Here is a 15,036-nt window from a genome sequence, read left to right as displayed (position 1 = left end):
TCTATATTGGTCATGTATGGAGGGTTTCAAAATAGTAGCCCCCTCCTCCTAATTTCCTCAATCTGATAAACAAACCCTCATCTCCCCTTCAGAAACTACCTTTGCTCACCTAGAATGGAACTTCTTTTAATTCAGTTATTTGTGCCTCCTGCATGCACCGTAGTATTCCAGAGTGTGCAGACCTTTCAGAAAATGCTCTGCCATATCTGAGATACTAATGTACACTCCTCTATAAAAATGGATTTATATGATGTTCCCATTAATTTATTGCATTCATAAACCTGGCTAGAAAAAAAAAACCCTGTTTTTCACGTTGACGCATGTAAGACAGTTTTTCACAGTGTGGGGGGTGGTAGTTTGTTTATTTGTACCGTGCATTTTCCTTCAGAAATAGCCCTGACATTACAAGAACTTCTTTTAAATGGCTGATCTAGAAATTACCTTCAGATTTAAAGCAATACAATCAAGGTTGCTAGGGTAACATCTTAGCCTGCCTTTTTATTTCCTTTTATCTGTTTCCAAAGTTCATGTCATTCTTCATGCCATATTTGATTATTTTTTTTTTTGTTTCTCAAGGTGGGAAGGAAGCGGGGAGGAATGGGCTTTAAAAGCAATGCTGTAATGCTTTTTTCCCTAAGAAGACGTTCAAATGTAAAGCTAGCAGTCCATCAGGCATTAGTAACCCCACATTAACAAACCAACAAGCTTGTATTAGGAATGAAATAAAGGCTTCTGTTTTTAGAATAACATATGTGTGTTTACATACACATTTAGACTGGTTGAAAATGCAGTCCTGGTGATTATAGAGAATTGTCAAAAGTGATTAGTGGGTGTCTAGTGATTAACAGATGCCCAGCTCCAAACACCTAAAAGGGGCTGGATTTTTAGAGGGCAAGCATTTGGCACTTTGTGAAAGTCAAGCCCCCTTTGAGGTGTCTCAGTTTAGATGCCCCCAAATTAAGGTACCTATAATCACTAGTTGCTTTTGAAAACTTAGGGTCTGTATGCCCAGTCAGCCTGTTAAAATTCTAGGCTAAGATTTTTCAAGGAAACCTGAGGGAATTAGGTGCCCAACTCCATTAGACTCCTTTAAAAAAAAAATCCCAGCCCTAATTATTTGCATGCATAATTTAATTACAGTTGCATAAATTGTGCATGCAAATGGATGCACTTCTGAGAATCAGGGCCAGAATGTCAGAGGGTTCTGCTTTCTGAGTTCCAAAGGATCATTGTAAACAAAAGTGGAAAAAAATGAGTTGAAAGTTTATGAAAGATCTTTTTTTCTGCAACCTAGTTCCAGGCCTTAGCATGCAGATCACCTATCAGAGTTAACAACGTTGCATATAGAAGGCTTGCAAGATTGGGCCTTAATGTCTCCTAACTATATAGCAGGTAAAGGTATTTGAATATCAATGTCACCAACCCATTGTCCATAGCTTACTGATTGTTATCTTTAATTATTTATACAGATTCGTTCTGATAAGGACAGTGAGATCCATATCAGATACAGCATCACTGGAGTAGGAGCTGACCAGCCACCTATGGAAGTCTTCAGCATTGATCCCGTGTCTGGCAGAATGTATGTGACACGTCCAATGGACAGAGAAGAAAGAGCTTCCTACCATGTAAGTATGAAAATATCTTTTTTTTTCTTCTTTATGCATTGTACATGTATCCCCCTAATCCACAGCTCCTCTGCACTAGAATAGTGCAAAAGGACTTTGTGGCTAGAATAGACACACAGATTTGGGTCCTTCCCTGAGTTTGGGGTCTGAACTCACAAAGTCAAAGTAAAACACTCAAAACTGCTAGATTTCAGCAGGTTTCACGTCATCACTGAATGTTTTGTGCAATTTAGATGTAGAACTGTGGACCCAACTTGTCTTCTCAGAAGTAGGGCCCAGGTTTGCATTTCCAGTTTATGAGGAAATGAGAAAGCATGCGAGTGTTGCCCAGCTCAGGATTTATTGATCACATATTTTACACAGATCAACTCTTTTCCCTGTGACTGAGAAAAGGACTAAGGCATTGTTTTCATAACAGATTTTCATGGTTTTCACTAAAGGTGCGATTCTGCATTGATTTAGTTAAATAGGTACATTTTGTATATGTCTACATGGGAGCTAGAAGGTGTAAGTTCAAGGAGTCAGACCTGCACTAGCTGTGATCAAACTAGCATGCTAAAATTAGAAATGTTGCTGTAGTGGCGTGAGGGTTTAACTTCCCCAAGTACATGCCTAGCATCTTGGATAGCATCATTCTTAAAGCAGCGATCTCCTCACACCACTCGCCACTGCTACACTTCAGTTTTTAGCACATTGGTTTGACTGACATGGATATGTCTCCTTGAGCTAGAATTTACACCTTCCAGCTCTAGAGTAGACATATCCTTTATGTGTAGACTCTCCATGTTGTTTTAAATGTGCTTTACATTGGATGGCCCTTGTTAAATAGTCAGCATAGCTATTGCCACAGTAGCATGGTAGTGTAGACACAGACTACAGCAACGGACGGGTTTTTCCCATCACTGTAGGAACTCCACCTCCCCGAGTGATGGTAGCTAGGTCAAAGCATTCTTCCATCAATCTAGCTGTGTCTACACCAGGTGGTAGGTCAGCATAGCTATGGCGTACAGGCATGGATTTTTCACACCCTGGAGCTACCTAGTTACATTGACCTAAGTTCTAAGTGTACACCAGGGTTAAGTTTAGCCAATGTAAGGGCTGGTCCGGGGCGGCAAGTTGTATGGGCCTGTGGTGCCCGGACTCCAGGAATATTCAGGGCTCAGGGTCCGGCTCCACCAATGTTTGGAGCTGGAACTCTTCCCTGGCCCCTGACTCACCCCCCACCCCCCCGCACACCTCACCTGAGCCCCGGAGCATCCTCCCCCCAGCCCTGGAGCATCCCTGCCTGAATGAAAGCGGCGCGGCTCTCCCTCGCCTGCCTGCACTGCCGGCACCAGCTGCAACTGCTGCCTAAGGCTGCAGCACAGCACAAGAGCAGCGCTGGCAGCAGGCTGAGGCAGCTGGCTGCACCTCAGGAGGAGAGGGAGGAGGCACACGCATGCTTGGCAGCCCTCACCTCCCCCTGCACCCACCAGGAGGAGACGCCAAGGGGGCTTCCGGCAGGTGCCAACTGGAGCGGACCTCACTCACCTGAGCAGCTGCTGGGGCTTTGGTGAGTGTTTGACCCTGTGATCCGCATCCCCTGCAGCCACCAATCCTGCCCAACGCTGGGCATGGGGCAGCCCCATCCCCAACCCCCAGTGAGGCTATGGTGAGGGGCAGCCCCTCCCCGTATGTGCCGCACCCCACTCCACCCCCTCCCGGAGCCTACACCCCAGCCCTTTCCCACACACCCCCTCCAACCCCCAAACTCCCTCCAACAGCCTGCACCCAAACTCCATCCCAAAGCCTGCACCCCTTACCCCCTCCTGCACACCCACCCCTGCCCCAGCCTGGAGCCTACACCCAAACTCTATCCCAGAGCCCAACCTCTCAACCATCCTACACCCCAATCCCCTGCCCCAGCCCAGGGCCTGTACCTCAGACCTCCTCCCCTGATCCAAACTCCCTTGCAGAGCCTTAGGCAGGTAGGGAGTGAAGTTTTGGGGGGGGCCTCTGGGCATTCTGGGCACCACCAAAATTTCTACAAACCTGCCACCCTGGGCTGGTCTACACTAAAAAGTTAAGTCAGCTGAAGTGCATCGCCTAGGGCTGTGAAAACTTTCATGCTGTTTGTGATGTGGTAAAACCAACCTAAGCCCCATTGTAAACATCTTCTGTCAGTCTAGTTACCTCCTCTCTGAAGAATCCCTTGTATCTCTGCAGCGTACAGCACTGCCGCCAGGTCACTATAGCGTTTCTAGTGAAGACATAACCTGAGCCTGCTTTAAACTGATGTAGTGTCCACACACAACGTTACACTGATTTAGGGCATATCTTCATGAGAAAACTACTGTGGCACAGCTGTAGGACAGACCCTACAGCAAGAGAAGGTTTTCTATCACTGCAGTAAATCTATCTCTCCAAGAGGCACTAGCTAAGTCAACAGAAGAATTCTTCCCTCGACCTAGTGATATCCACACTGGGGCTTAGGTCAGTTTAACTGCATCACACAGGTGTGAAATTTTTTCAGTCCTGAGTGATGTAGTTTAGCCAGTTTAACTTGATAGTGTAGCAGTGGTTTAACTGAGAGCTGGTCAAGTTTGTATATAGACCAGGCCTGAAAGAATGTGAGAAACCAATATCAACATTAGGGTGTCAGAGGAAGTTACCGAGTCATCACTCGTTACTGAAGTTGGACATGCAGTAACAATTAGTCATTTTTCATTGTAAATCGTCTGGAGGTGTTCAGACACAGACAGTACAGTGAGGAGATCATAGAAGATCTTAAGTAGGTAGATAGACTAATAGTAAATACAAGGGAATTAATAAATATTAGTAACACCAAGAGATGCTTCTGTAGACTCTACTGGCTCACAAAATGTTCTGTGTGCAGTGTAATTGGTCTCTGTATTATATTCTACAGCACAATTACAGTCACAAAGTAGAAGCAAATAATAAATACAGTCACACAAACTGATAAAAAAATTATATTACTCTTTGCACACCAGCTGCACAAAACTTCAGTACTTCCTGCATCTGTCCATTCGCTCTTTTCTACAGTGGCTACAAAAAGTTGTTTCATAGATTGCTTTGTATCAACATTGAACACATTCTTTGGTATCATAATAGTCATCGCTGGAGATGCCATACTGACAATGCAATGGTATGGACTACTTCCACCACTATCCTATTCCTAACTGCTCTGTCAGAGACGCACACTTTGTTAGCTTTATCAGGTGTCCAGTTAACCAGAGTGACAATGCTTCTGTGCAAGAGTAGAGGGATAAAGAAAATAGATTACCGCTTAAGTTGGATGGAAAGAGAAATTTTCCCTGGGCAAAAAAGAATCCTAAGCAAAATTATTTTATCCTCTGTGAACAACAATTATTTTGCCTGCTGTGCCCATGAAAATATGAAGAGGATTATTTTGAAAAAGGCTCTATGTCACTCCAGTGTTCGATATTTTTTCAGAGCTGCTGGGTCATTATAACAGTTCAGCTGTTATAATTCACAAACTAACCCCTTTGATGGAGCCATTATGATGTCAGGTACAAGACGCTCTGAGCCCAAAAAAAAATGACTTAGTTTCCCATAATAATGATTTATGTGACCCAAATGTATCCTATAAGTATATTTAGACCAGAAATTTCAGGAAAGCTTGGAAAAGGCTGCTGTGTGGTGGCTGGTATCACTTCCCAAAAAACAACTTCAATTTCTAACACCTGGAATCAATGAGAACTTTTAATCTCATTCATGGGAGTCTCTTTTCTGGAAGACAAGAGACATAGGCATAAACAAACAGCTACAGCCAAATTAAGGGTTAATAAATGATTAATAGATATAATAAGCCCATTACAGGCGGCAGTAGTATATGACACAACAAATCCTGCATTTTAGCATGGGGTAGACTCGATGAAATTTGGTCCTTTCTAATCCCATGGTTCTGTGATTCTATGTTTTAAATGGCTATAAGCACATCAGTAGAAGGTGTTTATAGATAATTACAAGCCATGGTTACAAACAAACTTTTGACTGATTGGACTTTATAAATGTCCCTTTATATAAAGTGGTAACCCAAAACACTGTGGGGAGGCCAATGTTCCAGAGTTATAGGAAGAAAGAAAGGGCACCAGGTGCTTATGTGCAAGACTTCCCTATATGGGACATAACTAGACAGAGGTCCGATCTTTAGCTGGTGTTAATCAGTATAGCTCCATTATTTATTTATTTATTATTGTAGTTCCTAGGAGCCCCAGTCATGAGCCAGGACTCCACTGTGCTTGGTGCAGTGCGCAGTTCTGGGACCAAGGAGATGCTGGGGGCGGAGTGATGCTGGCTGTGCCCCATTTTTCCTCCTCCCCTACAATACAGCAGTCCCTGCTTTGGTTCCTTTTGCCCCTCCTGGCATCAATGGCTGGCTTCTCGTTGGGTCCAATGAAGTTGATTGAGCTTATGCCAATTTACCATAGCTGAGGGTCCTGCCAATAAGCACCAATATTACTAGAAACAGGCCTGACCTCAGATCCAGACATGTGAACTTTGGGAAAATTTGGATCCAGATTCAGGTTTAGATCTGAATTTTATATCTCCGTTCATCTCTAGGTATTAATACCTAATGAAGATTCTTCTTAGCTCACCTAATAGAGTCCTGGGGCCAGATTTTCAGCTGGTATAAATCCACTTGAGATAAGTGGAACTACACCAGGTAAAGATCTGGCCCCTGCGTTTTTAGCATGTAACCTACTGAGTCATCTTCTGTGTGCCACAGGCTAGCAGTTCAGCTGTGATGCCTATGTATGATCTACGCAGCTCCATTTCTTTACAGCCCCACACAGACCTAAATCTTTTTGGCATCTCTGTTGGTATCACATGCTGTCCATGTTTATTTTATTTCTAAATAACCTAAAAGCCAATACAAAAAATCTTCCTGAGAATTAGGGAGGACACATGCCAGAGTTCTGTTTCATTAACTCGCACATTTTCCATGTATACTTTCTTTTATATAATTCTGATTGCATCAAGATTGCTCTTCCTAAAGCACTCCTCTTTTAATTCTCCACATTAGGAAGCATTTGCCTGATGAAGCCCACCTTTTTTCTGAGAGGAATCATATCAATTTTTAATTATTTTGGTAGTTCTGAAGCAGAACTCGCTTGTCAGCTTTTAATATTTCTCTTGAGCATCAGAGGGATGGATTTTCCAAGGCTCTGACTCATTGTAGCAGTACTTTCTCTGTTACACAGATGTCTCTGTGTCTCAGTTTTTAAACAGTGCCAACTAACTTTCAGCAGATATCAGTGTTTAACATGGATCACTTCCCTCGCCCTTATCAGCCTGAGTTCCCATGAGCTCTCGGTGTTGTAGGTGATGACTCTCTGCTTACACTCATGGACAAATCAGTGCCTCCTGGTGCTTTTCTGACTATTTCAGGTGCCAGAACTTCCTATCAAGCTGCAGTCTGGTTGGTCTCTCATATATCTTCAAGCTTTGTTAACAAAACACCATCACCATAAAATCTAATATTTAGCCGTCAGGCAACGATATTCAATTAACATGCTTCATTTATATGCCTGTTTTTAAATACAGATATAGCTTGGAATAGTCCCAACCAGCACTTTGCTTCCATTAACACTTTTATTAAATATCAGTCAGAGGTGTCTGGACAAGGGGAGATTGGTTACAGGCTGAGATGGGAATCGTTTAGACTGTGGGGGAGACAAAAATTATTTGCGGTGTTGTAGTCCTATTGGTCCCAGGATATTAGAGAGACAAGGATGAGGTAATATCTTTTATTGGACCAACTTCTATTGGCGAAAAAAACAAACTTGCAAGCTTACACAGAGCTCTTCTTTGGGTCTGTGTAGCTCCAAAGCTTGTCTCCTTGCACCAACAGAAGTTGGTCTAATAAAAGATATTACCTCACCCACCTGTCTCTGGTAGACAAAGACAATTAGAAACAAGGAATTTGACCCAGAGAAACTAGTACTAATTGCAATAATATTTTGAACCACGTTTACAAAAGCTTATGTGTAATTCTGGTCATTTGTGCCATAATAACTTGATTTACATGTTTAATCATGATAAAGTGTGTGCAAATTAGGCACAGAATTGTATGCCCAATTTTTTAAAAAGATCTGTCACTTACAATTAATATACATATGTATTCTCAGTATTAGTGCAGAAGTAGTATTTATATTTAACACATTTCACTGTTGACTTTGACTAACTACCTTCAGATAGCACCAGCCTCCTGTGTCATCAATAATCATGATGCTGAAGCATTTGTATGCCAACAGCTACATTTACTCTAGAAATTGTCTGTAGAAAAAACACAGAAACCAGTGGTAGCTGCTGCCTAAGTATGTTAATGAAGACTGTCCTACTTTTAAAAATATTTGTTCAAGGGGACTGGCCGGCTCTTTGGCTGGTACAAAATGGAACTATAACTACTTCCACCAGCAGAGGATCTGGACCACTAGCTAAACTTTATTTACATTTATGAATCCTATACAATGGTGGTTGGATTCCAACATTTTCCATTGATCCTATTTATTCTTTCTCTAACCTGCAGCCAAGATCATGCTCTCTACTTTGCGACAACTTTAATGTTTTAAAGTCAGCTTTATTAAACAGTTACTAAATACCTCTCCAAGCACCCAATTTAAATTCCATCTGATGGTCTCCCATTTAAATGTGTTTGTGTGTTCTGACTTCTCTTCTACCCAAGGCTGTGGTAACTGGCCTTTCAAACAGTGGTTTCTCCAGTTCCAGAAGACTTTAGTCCTTTCCTCAATATGAGCATGCTCCTTTCCAGTTGTCAGAAGTAAACATGACAGTTGTTTTGTCATCTTCTGTGCCCTGCCCCCCGTGAACAGCTCACATACCATGAAAAAGCACTTAAGTGTATCAACTTCTAATCCCATCCGTTGTCTTATCACAACATCCATCGTGTAGCAGATGGAACTTGATTGCTGCCCTGCCTGCTGAGCACTGTGTGAGACTAAATCATGCATACTGAATAAATAAGTCACAGTCATATATACTTGTGGAGCAAGAAAATATAAAATGTGCTGGGCTTCATGATGATGTGGTATATCTGTTTTTTTTCCCAGTTTGAGAGCTCCACACTAGTTCAAGGGTGGGAGGGATTGCAGGACAGAAGAGAAGGTTGAAGAGGGAAAGGAAAGCTCCTGAATATCTGCTCCACCCTGTCCTTCCTTTAAACATGCCTCAAAGCCGCAGGTGACCCCTTGAAAGCCACCTGCCTTCCCTCCCTGCTCCTGCAAAGAACTCTAATGTAGCCAGCCCCAGGAGTGACTCTTGTTGTGCATTGTTATAGACTCAGACAGCAGCCCATGGAGTTCATATCAACTGTAGTTGACACTAGCAGATGGTTCTGACCCCCAGGTAAGGAACATACAGCGTACAAAAGAGTGAGAGGATATGGAGGAAGGTCATTGCCAGATGAGAACAACCAAAAGAGCACTGAAAGAATAAATAAAATATACAAGAAAGGACAAGGAAAACAGACAAAAGGGAGGGGGAGAGAGAAGGAAAAATGGTCAGAAAGGAGGCAGTAACACCATAGAAGGGGAGCTGTGAGGGCACCCAGTCACCCATGCAAACCGGAGGGCTGCAGCGGGGGATCAGCATTGAGACTGCAGTGCTCTGTGTTTGGATTGTATGTTAAATCAAAGGGTGCGTCTCACCCAATTCAATCCATGGTGGGGGGCGGGGGAGCAAGCCTTAGCTCAGCTGTCCATACTCTCAAGTACTGTTCTCACCTTCAGAATTCAGGTTTGAGGCTGTAATGCTGATGTTACCATGGAGCAGGGGAGCCTCATGTGTGTGTATCTCTGCAGGTTTAGTGAGATAACTACCGTCTTGCTTATTGAATTTTTTTCTTGAGTGAATCAGTAACATATGCATATGTTCACGGGCATATGTGTGTGACAAGCAGATAGACATGCAGTGCTGAGAAATGACTTATTCCTGGAGATTTCAAACAAGAGCTATCAAATGTAATTAAAATTTGGTGGGGATGGGGAGCCAGATCTGAAAGAGAAAGATATCGGCTTTGCACTCTGCTTTATCTCTGAATAGAGCCGTTTCCGCTCCTGAAAATGCAGCAAGACGGAGTCCAGTGAGGCTTCAGTTTGAAGATGATAACTTTAATTTTAGCTCAGAATTACTTTTTTTCAAAGACAATCTGACCTTTGACTTGTAAAAGTTATTGAATTGCTACATCTGACATAATGAAGGATAGCTCTGCTGATACAAGTCAGAGCAGTTTAGACGTAGGCATGAAATGCAAATATTAAGAGCACTAAGAATCAGGAAACACAAATGAGAGAGTCTGTATTAAAAATGAAGTCAGCCTTTTTAATATTTAAAAAAATGTGATTTTTTTAACCTTTTTTTCTTTTTTTTTTTAAAATGTCCGCCCTCAGTCTGTGTGGCAGTTTGCTCTCTTCCCTGGATTAAATCTCAGTCCAGCCTATCAAATATAGCGTGATTATATTTGTTAAACCTTCTTGGAAAACCTACACAAAGGAGTAAAATCCCATCAATCATAGTCTCGGCAAAAGCAAAAGACTGAAATCAATATTAATACAATTAGCACCCTTACATGCTATGTATCAGAGCCGCATACGTTCTTTGACACAATGGGCCTGAATTTTAGAGCATCTGCCACTTCAATTGAAGTGAATGGGACCTGGAGATACCAGCACATCTGAAAAATCTAGGCCATTATACATTAGGAATCTGGTAGGGAAAAGCATCATAGCAGGTGGTATAATAGGAGGAATTCACTAAGGGCCCATTGGGCAAGCCTACTTGAGTATCGGTCTTAAAGTGACAGTCCTGTTTCTCTAGACAGCAGTTTCACCAAACTCCTTTTATGTGGCGTTTTCATTCTTCATTCATCAATATTTCAGAATCTGCCCCTGAGGTTTTGAACACTGTCCCTGATTTTTATGTCAGTGCAGGGATTCAACAGCGCTCACTGGTACTGAAATGAGGGAAAGTGACAAAATTAAAGCTGCAATGCTCTCCCAGAGCCAGATGTCTCCCCATTGGCCAACTTAAGTCAGGCACAATACAAGACTTTCATATCCAGTCCTCCTCCCGAGCCAGCTTCGATAAATACCGTCAGCACACGACCCATGTAGTGCAGCCATCTGTTCCATATAATGAAGGAGCTATCCATTTTTTCTCACCTGATTACTGATTGTTCCAGACTATTGTTGATTGCGTTGTTTTATTAATTACTCATTTTGACATGCTGTATCTGTCCCTTTTATTCTGAAAACAGATGGTCTCGATTTCCAGCATTATTATCAATAGTTATTCCTAATAAGATGGAGTCCCAGTGCCATTTTAACTGAGAACTCAGCAGTACAGTGCTGGCTATTATAATGTTGCATCACTGATGCGGTAGTTAATGTTGAGACAGGTTTCCCATTCTTAACTATACATGGGTCTCCCCTTTGGAGAAATTGAATAAACATTGGGCAGGGACCATCTTTTTGTTCTGAGTTTGTATGGCGCCTAGGACAATGGTTGCTCTACATGACTAGTGCTCTTAGGTGCTACAGAATACAAATAATAATAACAATAGTATCAACAATTATGAGATCTCTTCACTTACTAATTACCACATGTCACATCAAAGCAATGTGAGATTCCATGGTACATTGCTGAAGTTCTTGTGACTAGTGCAAAATAAACTCGTGGCATTAATAACAGTAAGCAAACTTAGTCTTTGGAGATTGCCAAGTAACAATTACTACTTTACTTTAATGTAGTGATTTGTTAGCCGTGGAGAAAATGTTTCTTTTAGCTGATAAAATTATTTGTGTTTCTATTTACTATTATTATTTTAAAATGATTTTTAATATTGGGCCCTGTTGTGAAACATTATGTAACCTGCAGCACCTAGATGAAAACCAGATATCTGGTTTCTACTGGAAAATTGACATTCCTATAGTTTAATTTTTGGAAAGAATATAAATGCTGAAGTCAACTCCATCTTTCATCCAGCGAATTCTATCACTGACATCATGCTTCCATTGTGTTTATTTCCAGCTGAGGGCTCATGCAGTGGATATGAATGGAAACAAGGTGGAAAACCCTATTGACCTCTACATCTATGTGATTGATATGAATGACAACAGGCCTGAGTTTATAAACCAAGTCTATAATGGATCTGTTGATGAAGGATCTAAACCAGGTAGAGTTGGAAGAGCTCTTATGATAAGCCTAAGGCTTCAAATATAAAGCACAAGTTGGTTTGATCACATGTTCCATGACTCCTCTTGATGCTCAGAGATTGTTATTTTTTGTAAAAGATTGGTGAAAATTTGAACAGTTTAGCTGAACTACCATAAACGTTGAAGGGGAGTAGGTGTAGACTTGGATAAAATGGGAGCTGCATCCAAATCACACTACTTGGAAGTTTTGTTTGCAAAAGCAACTGCTGAAGCTTTGTAAAATCAAACCAGGTGTTGCCTGTCTCGAATGTTTGTTACATGTATAGAGTTCTACAGCAACATGTAATCAGTACAGTAATAATGACAGACTCCTAATAAGAAAAGCAAACCCTGCAATGATCTTGACTTTTACCTGACTGTATGTTTGAAATACTGTATATCTATCTGACTGAAAAGTAATCCAGTCATTTTTAAGATCAGTATTTTCCATCCACTCAGAGTCCAGTAAAGTCTGTGTCCCAAGTTGTGGAAAAACAACTTACTCATATGGGACCTGATCCAAAAATTATTGTAGTAAATTACAAGGTTCCCACTGACTTCATGGTGTCTGATCTCGTGCTATGGTTTTTCTGCCTATCATGAATTACGCAGAGATCTGAGACCAGGTTTTCAAAAAGTTAAGTGTGCAAATTCTCATGCAAAATCAGTGAGTGCCTAATTTGTGCATACAGTTGAGATAATGGTGCGAGCATAAGCACATTTTAAAAGTCTTTGGAAAGATTTAGCCTTTTTTAACATTTCTCTTCCAAATATACTATTAATTCATTATTGGGGGTAAAGCATAAATTGGCAGTTTAGAATATGGTAAATGGTTTGCTTTAGCTTATTGCTGAATATAACTAATATGAATGCATTCATTATCTAATGAAGAAGTGGAGATTGTGTTGTGAAAACTATTGCCACTAGTTTTAGGTAAACTGCTATAAAATACAAAGCTCCTAAAGCCTAAATGAGATTTCCCCCCCCCCCGCCCCCTGAATAAATTTATTTTCAGTTGTTTACAGGTAGAAGGGTTAAACATCACATGGCTTTTGGTTTGTGTCAGCAAACATTTATCATTACTTCTCTGCTGCCTGAGGGAGTTGTCATAGAGAAGTCTCCTGAGGCCACTATTTTTAACAAGGTGAATTGCAATCCTGATTGATTGTCTTTCAGCAGTGTGAAGAATGGCTCTTGTGGTGACATGTAGTGGGGACAAAGTGTGACATTATTTCTTGAGGAAAGAACATTACATAGCTTCCCGCTTGGTATGTTTGAGGTAGAGATGCACCAAAGCTTCAAAGTTCTCATCCAGATTCTGATCCTCAGAGTTGGGCTGTAAAGAAACTGAACCGATCATTCTAATGACTCTTTCACAGAGGTTTTTTTTCCCCCTTTACACTAAGGCCACATTGGGACTTCCACGGACAAGTTATCAAGATCTGAAATGCTGATTGAAATAAGCCATGATGCTCATGACATTTCCATAACAAATCAGACTTCCCACATCTTATTCTAAAACAAATCAATACTGAAAGTGTTCCCAAATGTTCAGCTAGCTCTGCTCATTAGGATGATGAGAGGAGTAAATTGCAGTCCTTTCTTGTTTGAAATCCAGATAAGCCTATAAGCCATTAAATCAGAATAGGACTACAAAATACTTGTGCCTCTGGTTATACCACTGATTTTTGGTATTCTGCATCCCAGGCCAGTGTGCCTGCCTTTAAGGCAGGTAAATGGGAAGCAATCTGTTTTATTCAAAAGCAATTACATTTGCCTTTGATGTATTTGTTTCCCCTCCTTTCTTGTTTAATCAGTATTCTTTTAAAGGTTTATAATCATTGAATTTCTGTTCCTTGCCTCTGTAAACCCGTCTGGGGACTTGGGTGTCTGATGCCCTCTTTCTGCGAAACGTGTCAATAATTGTGAGGTTATGTCTTTGCGATAATAACGGAGAGGTCGTAGAGTTAGGTTGTGCAACCTGTGCACTCCTCACCCATTTCAAACCAGGGCATCACTGGTTTTTTTGGCGACATATATAACTAAAATGACGTACACAGCATATTTAGCTAAACATGACGCTCCCAGAGACTTGGAAACATCCTTTTTCACTCAAGTTATTTCAGGAAATTATAGTAATAAGAGGGTACTACACTAGGTCTCTGTACAATGGAAAAAAACTTGAAGCCAGGATTCCTAATTATTCATCACAACAATCGACAAATGAAAGATATAACAAATATTCCTACAGAAAACAAAAGGCAAAATATGTTCACTATTGATTCAGCAGTGCATTATATGTATAGACACACACAGTTCTGCTTCAAGCAAGCTGAAAAAAAAGTCCTCTGTGATATAGCAGATCAGCATTCATTGCCATAAAAGGCACATTTCACTCCTATTGAACTCTTTCTCGGGACTTTGACTATTCATCTCTGACTAGCCCCTTGATTACTCTTTCTGACACTTGCTATGTGTCCATATACAGGGGTCAATATTGAAAAGACTATATTTTTTCAGTTACCACATTATAGAGGAATGCCACAGGTATGTTCATGTATTTTAACTTAGGAAAGTAACTGTAGTAGCCTCGATAAACATTGACTTTAATAGCAACCACTACCAGGGGCCAAAGTCCTGTTGAACTTAGTGGAAATTTTGCCCAAATGAAAATTTGTAAAGAGCTCAAGATCTGACCCATGGAAATCTCCCAGAGATCATCAAATATATGCAGCTGAGCAGAGCACAATGACCTTGAGATACAAGGGAAAGCCCCTGTGAGGCTGATTAACAGGATCACTAGAGCGGATCAGCTCTGAAGTGAAAAACAAGGAACTCAGTTGTGCCGTTACAGCACATCTCTGGGTAAGGGGCAGAGTGGACCTGCCCCAGCTCAGGAGGAGCTGCAGAAGGGATTGTGCCTCAAGAAGATGCTGCAGCATACACGGGGTTGCCACGTGCAGCATGCTCCCTTCTTAGCAGCCAGCAAAGCTCCAGTGAGCAGAGTGAAGAGGAGCGAGTATTTTGCTTACTCCCTGTCACCTTTGGGGGGGCTACTGCCCCTGGGGAGACAGCAGAAGGGAAGATTCCTGATGGTCAGGAGAGCCCAGGAACTACAAACTGTGCCTGGCCTTTGCTGTGAGTGGTGGGGGTCCAGTCAAAAGACGGCCTAAAGA

At 41.5% G+C, this 15,036-nt stretch overlaps 1 protein-coding gene across 4 annotated transcripts in view; it reads left to right on the top strand.

The window, feature by feature from the left end:
• Window positions 1-15,036, top strand: part of CDH4 (cadherin 4) — a 673,109-nt gene that overhangs the window by 520,508 nt on the left and 137,565 nt on the right. For all 4 annotated transcript variants that reach the window (XM_073309188.1, XM_073309187.1, XM_073309190.1 and 1 more), the window contains 2 exons: window positions 1,470-1,625; window positions 11,697-11,841. In XM_073309188.1, the coding sequence (XP_073165289.1) occupies window positions 1,470-1,625; window positions 11,697-11,841 (301 nt within the window). The remainder of the gene's footprint in view (window positions 1-1,469; window positions 1,626-11,696; window positions 11,842-15,036) is intronic.

The sequence above is a fragment of the Lepidochelys kempii genome, chromosome 13 (genome assembly GCF_965140265.1).
Source record: "Lepidochelys kempii isolate rLepKem1 chromosome 13, rLepKem1.hap2, whole genome shotgun sequence".
NCBI classification, from domain to species: Eukaryota; Metazoa; Chordata; order Testudines; family Cheloniidae; genus Lepidochelys; species Lepidochelys kempii.
The sequence above is the reverse complement of the archived record's forward strand: the minus strand, read 5'-3'. Positions and strand labels throughout refer to the sequence as shown.